This window comes from Sitophilus oryzae, unplaced genomic scaffold (assembly GCF_002938485.1).
Source record: "Sitophilus oryzae breed Bouriz unplaced genomic scaffold, Soryzae_2.0 scaffold_1499_pilon_pilon, whole genome shotgun sequence".
Lineage (NCBI taxonomy): Eukaryota > Metazoa > Arthropoda > Insecta > Coleoptera > Curculionidae > Sitophilus > Sitophilus oryzae.
This window is the reverse complement of record NW_022146168.1, coordinates 6,069,314-6,077,995: the sequence shown is the minus strand read 5'-3', so window position 1 is coordinate 6,077,995 and position 8,682 is coordinate 6,069,314. Positions and strand designations below refer to the sequence as shown.

Below are 8,682 nucleotides of genomic sequence, written 5' to 3'. Positions count from 1 at the left end.
ACAGTACTTCGTTCAGTTTACGTATTGCTGTTCTAAGAAACAAAACTTCAGCTCCACCGGATATTAGGGGTAAGCATTCATCCAGGCCTTACAAAGTACCAGAAAATATTGTTCGCACTATTGACGATCACATTAAACGTTTCCCGCGTCGTTCCTCACACTACAGCCGAAGGAAAAATGGAAGGAAGGACTTACTTACCGTCTGAACTTAATGTTTCAAAAATGCATTCGTTATACGTAGAAAAATATGAAACAGATATTTTTATAAACTAAAACGGAATAAGCAGTGTAAACCCCGAGTTACATACGATTTTTATCATCGTTGCTTTTAACATAAGTTTCGGATCGCCCCGATCAGATACCTGTCAAACATGTGACAGACTCCAGAATGCCATTCAAGCTGAACAGGATGTTAACGCAAAAAAGGTGTTGGAAATAGAGAAACAACTTCATGTAAAAAAAGCTGAGACATTTTGCATAAGGAAAAACAACCCAAGCTAAAACGGATGACACTATAGAAACGCTTTGTTTTGATTTCCAGCAAAATCTACCGTTGCCACACGTTCCTGCCGGGGATGTTTTTTATAAACGCCAGCTATGGCTATACAACTTTTGTGTATTTTGGAGAAAATCAGGTTGGTCTACTTTTTATATGTGTGATGAGGTTACTTTAAAGAAGGGCAGCAATGAGGTAATCAGTTTCTTAGAACATTATATTGAGAACTTTCTACCCGATACTGTAACAAAGCTGTACTTGTTTTCTGATAACGCCTTTGCACAAAATAAAAATAACCAATGTATGGAAATTACCTTTATACGGTAGTTAATACAAACAATCGGATTAATGAAGTGATACACCAATATCCAGAACCCGGCCACGGTTTGCTTGTCATTGCGATATTCCTTGGTCTGATCGATAGGGAGAGGAAGAAGGAAGAGTTCATGTTCCAGAAGAGTGGAAAGATTTAGTGCGCAGAACATCCAAAAAATTTTGCGTAGTAGAAGTAAATCAGGATATGGTTAGAGACTTCAACGACCATTTTAAACCAATATTCAAAACGACCTTTTCAAGCACAGACAAATCCAAATTTCATATTTCAATTTACGGGATATTTAAATACCAGAAGGATCTAACTAGTTGGATACGGTCTTGCTACGGGGATGTCATTGTTCACTAGATTTTCCGCATTGAAATCTGGAAAAACTACTGTTTTGTCACTATCAATATCCAAAATGATCCAAGCGTATCCCGACAATCAACTGAAAAAAATCAAGGATTTTGCAACATGCGTAACCATCATAGGCGTATTGAAAATACCAGACACAAGTCGGCGGTTGTTGACAATCGCTTGTTTTTTACGTTTTATATTAACTTGTGGCGTCATTTGGAAGAGCTCAATAGAAATATAAAGAACTAAACCTTTGTTTGGAAAGTAATTTGACATTCGTGACGTCAGTATTCTGGCAGTCTAACGTATCATTGATCGCTATTCACAAATATATTCCAGATAATATGTATAGTGAACAAGTTTAACGTTTGCAACGTTAAATAATTTTGATATTTGATTTTTATCGTGATGGTTTATTGTAAAAGTGAAGACTTTAGTGAGGAAAATATTAATGATGGATATGAACGTGTGTGGATTCGTGATTGGTCACGATCATTGGTCACGACACTATGACGGGCTCTTATACCCACGTAGTAGCCCAAAATATGCAAAATGGGGGTCAGTTTAGCTTAAGTTTAGATTAGGTCTATATTTTTTATTAATGTAAAACCAACTAAAACCTAATTCCAATCTAACCTAAACTCACTCTTCTTTGTATTTCGATACTTGGTATTCCTTGTTTAACCAATATTCGAACTTAGGTGTAAATTTAAATTTATGGATGGCCCATAAATTTATATTCGCCGTACAAAAAAAAACTTTTCACCAATTTTCACAATAAAAATTAAAAGTTATAAATCATAATATTTTTTTATAGAAATGAGGGAATAAGGGTGAACGGGGTGCCGCGCCGTTCACCCTTATTCCCCCATTTCTATAAAAATTTCCGTAGACCAAGAAGATACTTGGAATGTAAATGTTAATTTATACTCGAATGGAGTTGCCTCACAGTATAGGCATATTTTTTATTCCAACGATAATTTAGTTTGCAGCTTCTTTTCATCATACCTAATAAAAAACCGTCACAACCACTACTCATAGTATGTACCTATGTATTTTTAAACATCATTATGAAATTAAAAATACATAGGTGCCCATAATATGAGTAGCAGTATTTCTTTTTTCGTTTCATCATAACGGATTTTGTTGTACTGAAAATAAGCAGCAAAATATATTATCTATTGCAACAACTATACCTAGTTTACACTCAGTATGTCCAATTAATATAGAGCATTATAACTATGCATATTTTTAAAAATTTGCTACCAATATATTTTTATAGTTCAGTTTTTGAAATTATTTGTTAGCTTCTTAAACAAAATAGACCCATAATAATTCAAATCTTTATCATTCAAGACTTCCAAGAATTATGAAGTAATCTCACGTCAAAATTTTTTAAAATTATTGCATGCCTTAAGTATTTGCAAAGTTAACAAAAATATATCTTTGCATACCTTGCAATTAATATATTTAATCCAATTTTTCAGTTCTGCATCATATTCGAAATTTAGATTGTGTGTGACACAACGAAGAGTTAAAGTGCAACGTGAATGACCAGAAAAATATCAAGTAATAAAGATTGTTAAGTTTTAATTACTAGTTACGCAGTCCTTCCCCCCATATTGGCTTCCCTCTTGCCTAAAATCTATATTGTCTTTCCTAACATTTTCAATATAAATGATTGAAACTCATACAAGTTTACCATATTTTAAACTTAAGATAATCCCTAATTATATTAAAATATAACACTTACGAAGTTAATAAATATTAACTATTTCTACTTATTTTTAATCGTTTAATAATTCTGATAAAAACACGCTTGATTTTTTTATTTTAGAAATCATACGGGCTATAATAATTAATATGACTATATTAACAATACTTAAATACAAATTTATATGAAGGAATGCTACTGTATTACAATAATTGTAAAACACGTATGTAATAATAACTCGGAATAATATAATAATTATTTAAAACTGCTCCTCGCGTTATCGATGTTGGCGTCTTGTCACTTTTATTTAGTCCTGTCACTATTATTTTATTAGCCGTTTAGGTATAGTTTGATTTCAGATAATGCAGATTTTAATGTGCCATTTATGTTTTTTTTATTGGATTTTTTTTGCATATTTGGTATTCTATGAAGTGATTTTAAGTGCTCCTGGCCATTTTTCAATTATTAAAGTGCCTATTTAGATACATTTAAAATGAATTAATTAGTGTATAGTATTTGTATTATGAGTTTGTTTATTTTTTATGAAATGTATTTTTTCCCATTAAAATAAACATAGCTTACTAGATCACTAGCTAGCCATTAAAAACTGCGGGCAAGCCACCGCCTGGGCTAAACTTCAGGAGGTGATTCTTTGAGTGTTTTAAGGTAAAAAGTTCATATAAACATTTATGAAGTCCGGAAATGTATAATTTTAAAGATACAGGGTGTCAAGGTGTTTTCTAATAGACCTTTTTTATTAATATCCCAAAGATCCGTTGACCGATTTTGTTGAAATTTCGCCATGTTGTGAACTTTGATAAGTTAGCACTAATTAAATGATAATTATTATTTACAACAATATTCAAAGGATAAAATCTTATCCCAATAAATATTTGGCAACGCCTTGGATTCATGTGTTTTTACGCCTGTTGGCGATGGAAACCATGCAAGCTTTTTCTTTGGCCTAAGTTGTTAATTAAAAAAATAATAATCATAAAAAATATAGGTCCTAATAGCCTAAATTTTAGCAAAATGTATCAGCAGATCCGATGAGATCCGAGTTATTATGTTTTGGAATTTAATGATTTAATTAATTGTTCCCTTTAATGCATTTACCTATCCTACGCGCCAAGAAAAAATATTGCATTAGTCTAAATTTATTATTTATGTGATTCCACTCTCTCACGTATAATTTAGAAGTCCTTGCTTCATATGGAAAGAGTTAGATTAAAAATAGCCAAACTGTATCTAACAACCCATATGCCTTGACGCATATTCTTTTTTATAATAATATGGGCTTTCTTTATCCGCCGGCCCAGACAAACATCCATATCCATAAAATAGTTGGCCCACACACACACACACACACACACACACTGATAAATTAATAAGACCTCATTTCGGCCCTCAAACGTCCTTCAATGATCAACTCCGGCTAAACTATAGACTTACTGTTTACAAGTTGATTAGGCAGGTTATTGAACTCGTGTGGCATCGAGCATGTCGTTTTTTCAAAGATGGGTCCCATATAAACGCGGCCAGAAGTATTTTCAATACTAAAAGGTCCAAGATGTTAAAACCCTCGTAGAAAAGTATGTTCCAGCCGCAGATCAATGCTACTATAAACATATTTTTGGAGAAGAGGCGACGACTGTTGAACGACCACGTGAAGACGGAATAGTTGAAGATCGAGCCTATGAGTCTGATTCATCATTTATGTAGATTTACTTTTTTCATTATACATTTAGTTGCAATCAGTTTATGAAATAAAACCCTTTCAAGTAACAGTTAACGTTTCAAATGTTTTTTTTTATTTTTTTTTCGGGGCAAAGATAGGTTTTTTACTTTTAAAAAAAAATAATTCTGAAATTCGCTAGGATTTTATTTTTTTTAGTTTTTTTTTCAAAAAATATGTGAGGTTATATAGATCGCTGTAGAAAATGGTGTCACCTACACTCAAGATAATAAACTATAAGCAAATAAAAAAAAATTACAGATTCCTACTTAGGTGTTTTATGCTTTGGGTTTCAGTGATAAATGCCTGTTTTTCAAGTTGGCAACCGGGAATTTCCCTGGTTTTAAAAACATTTCAAAGGTTTGAATTTGCAAGATTATCATTTCTGTGTCTTTAAGTTAAGAAATAAATTTTACATTAATTGTGATATTGTGAATAATAATAGTGAATTGAGGTAAGGTTGATAAAACTTATAATAGTTAGTTTTTTATTTACCATTTACCTATTTGAAGTCAGACAAAATGAAACAAGCTTTTTATCTTTAGAATAAAGAGTAAGTAGTTTTCTTTTTAATCACTTTGTAACGATGATACTAAATTTTTGTGATAATTAATTTGTTATGATTAAATTAATTAGCTTTTAATTATCAAATTATTTATAAAATAATTATTTTGTTAAAAGTAAGTAGTAGTCTTGGTTCGTGTCGATCGATGCTCGAGGAAATACGGCACGCGCCCCACAGTGATCCCTACTGTGTGCTGCTTTCCCCACTCCTGTAGGCGAGAGCAGTACCGTTAAAAAATCAAAAGTCATCAGTTGCTTGGTACCACAGAACAGATTAAAACAGAACGAAATCTTCCGTACAAAAAATTAGGACAACATTTTGGTACGCCATCTATGACACGGATTTAGAACTACAAATTAAATTTAAAAACAGAAATCTGCAATTAAATTTTAAAAAGAAATCTGCATTGCATTCAAAGCAATTTTAGCAGCGCCATCTATAGTATTATATTTACAACTTATTAATTTAATATACCGTATGTTCGAAAAATAACGATTCCAAGTTAACTTAAAAATGACGATCGATAACATTTTCTTTGTAAAGTTATATGGTTAATGTCATCATCAATAGTCATTTCTAAGTTAACTTGAAGTCGTATTCTTCGATCATACAATATTTAAACTAGGATGATTTTATGCCAGATAATTTGTTTCAAGTAAATTTAAATAAACATCTTATACAATATATTTTTTAAAAAATATGTTATAAAAGATGTTTGATTTAATATCCTTGGCCAAACAAATATCTAGTCTATAATCGTTAAACAATACACATGCGGTAAAAATCACATTACAATATTTTCTATACCAAAATCAAAAAGTACTATCAGATTTGTTGTGTCAAAGCCTATATTTGAGAGTGTTTATTATTAACAAAAAATATCTTTATAAAATAATAATAATGAATGATACCGACGATACCCAGTCAGAAAGATCAGTAGAAGAAGCTACAAAGAAAGAAAACGAGGGATTAGAAATGACGAAAATTACAAAAGGAGTTTTATCAAGAAAGCTAGAGTTCAGGGAGAACTTACGTAAATTATAAAGGAAAAACTGTAGCAGCAAGAAAGCTTGGAGATGGATGCCGGTAAGTTTGTAATAGATAAATTCTTTCTGTAATTATGTACTGACCATTCTTTTTTTTAGCTGACGAATGAAATGCTTTGAAAAATTGAATGATGATATAAAAGATGGACTTTTTACTCGCTTTCATGCTCTTAACACTAAGTATGATCAGGACTTATATTTGCAAGGTCTTTTAGAAGTAGTTAACATAAAAAGAAAATATCAACCACAAAATTCCGAGGGAAAAACTTGCTCCTTTCATCACTATATTCCTGTTGATGGTAAACGAAGAAAAGTATGTCAAAAGGCATTTCTTTGTTTGTTTAGCATTACCATTAAAAGGTTAAAAAGTTTAAAAGGTCTTCTAAAACAAAATATAACTCCGTATAACAGGCGTGGACACAACATAAAAGGCAATGCTATTTCAGAAGAGAACAACGTGTTAATTCGTCAGCATATTGAATCATTCCCTGTTAAGTAAACTCATTACAGCAGTAAAACCTATCTATATCTTGATGCTAAACTCAATATGAAAATTATGTTTGATATGTTCAGAGTAAAATATCCAACAACCAAAATTCGATATTCTTACTTTGGGAAATATTTTCATGGACTTTTGACATTCATTTTGGCTGTCCACAAATAGACACTTGTTGCAAATGTGAAGAATTTGACATAAAATAAAAAGTCCTTCACTAGGAGGTGCAGCTAAAAGAACAGCATCTGCCGAACTCGCGGTGGATAAAAGAAGAGCAAAAAAGTTTTATTTATCGTTAAAGCAATCTACTGATGAGTGCAAGATTTGTGATGACCTGGAAGTAATAACATTTGACTACATGCAGAATGTCCACTTAGCGGTGAGCACACGATTTCTACTGCGTCATCAAAATTCATCGGAAACTACCGGTGTATTTTACTGTCAGAAAAACACAACAGAACTATTGACAACAGACTACTGACAACAGACGACAGAAATATTGAAAACATAATAAATAACCGTATTGTGGAAGAGTGAGTTGTTACCATCTTTATCTTTATGGTTGTTACTTGTTAAGCAGTTCTGAATAAACATTAATAAACAATGACTGGGCAGTGTACAATTGGTTAGAAAAATTATAGAGGCATCTTCTAAGAAAGTTCATCGGATGAAGATTTACTCTTAATCCATCTCGTGAGAAACCAACCAAAAATGTATGCGAAAATTGAAAATTATATTTTGTCAGTGGTTCCACGATACTGTGACATGGATTTTAAGTCACACTTTAGACTTACGAGGTCTGTTGTGGAGGTAAGACAATATAAATAAATCTGTTTGTATCTGTATCACTTTTTTAGAACGTGTTGGAAGACGTACGAAGAAGAACGTGTTAGAACGTGTTGGAAGACCTACAACTCCAACCAATAAAATTAAATGTTACAAAACCATCGGTGTCACCGCAACACGCTTTCTTGTTGACGCTCTGGGTTCTTTCAAACCAAGAATCGTTTAGAGGAATAGCGGCCGATTTGGTCTAAGTCGAGCTCATGCCCACACGATATTTATACAAACAGTGAAAAGAATATATGCTGCTCGAGATCGTTATATAATATGGCCGAAGAAAGATACTAGATTTTAACAACTTACGGGGAAACTCATTGTTTCCTAATATTGTGTAGATGGGTCACACATATTAATTAACGGACCAAGAGGTGACGATTCTTATTATAACCGGAAAGGGACACATTCTATGTTAATTCAAGTTAGTAACACTTAATATGAAATAAATATTATGGATTATAGAATATTTAAGATTTTTTATGGACCAAAGACGGTACTTCACCGAGTGCTTCACTGCTACTATGAGTAAAAGAAGGTTTTACGAACTTTTACAAGCTTTACGGTTTGATAATGATGACAGAAAAGACTGCCTAAAGACCTATAACCTAGCTCCTATCATATTTCTGTTTGACGATTTTGTAGGACGATGCACGGCAAACTATCAAGTGATGGAATATGTCACTATTGACGAAATGCTTGATGCCTTTAGAGGCCGTTGTATGTTCCGCCAGTATATATCTAATAAACCGGCAAAATATGGCATTAAAATTTATGCGATGGTAGATGCTCGTACTTTCTATACCTCCAATTTAGAAATATATGCCGGCAAACAAGCGGATGGCCCATTCAACGTGATAATAAAGCAGCGTCTGTTATCAAGCGATTAGCTCAACCAATACTAAATACCGGTCGTAATTTAACCATCGATAACTACTTTACGTCAGTGCCTTTAGCATTAGGACTTACAAACTTATACAGAACGACACTAGTCGGGACGCTGAGAAAAAATAAAAAGGAAATTCCCCCAGAATTTCTTATTATCAAAGAAAGAAAGCAATGTAGTAGCATGTTTGCATTTTCGGAGACCTGCGTACTTGTTTCTTATGTTCCCAAAAAC

At 32.5% G+C, this 8,682-nt stretch overlaps 1 protein-coding gene across 1 annotated transcript; it reads left to right on the top strand.

The window, feature by feature from the left end:
- The first annotated feature begins 8,086 nt into the window (after positions 1–8,086).
- LOC115877973 lies at positions 8,087–8,452 on the top strand. The gene has a single exon (XM_030894324.1). The coding sequence runs from the start codon at positions 8,087–8,089 to the stop codon at positions 8,450–8,452; it is 366 nt and encodes a 121-aa protein (XP_030750184.1).
- The last annotated feature ends 230 nt before the right edge of the window (positions 8,453–8,682 follow it).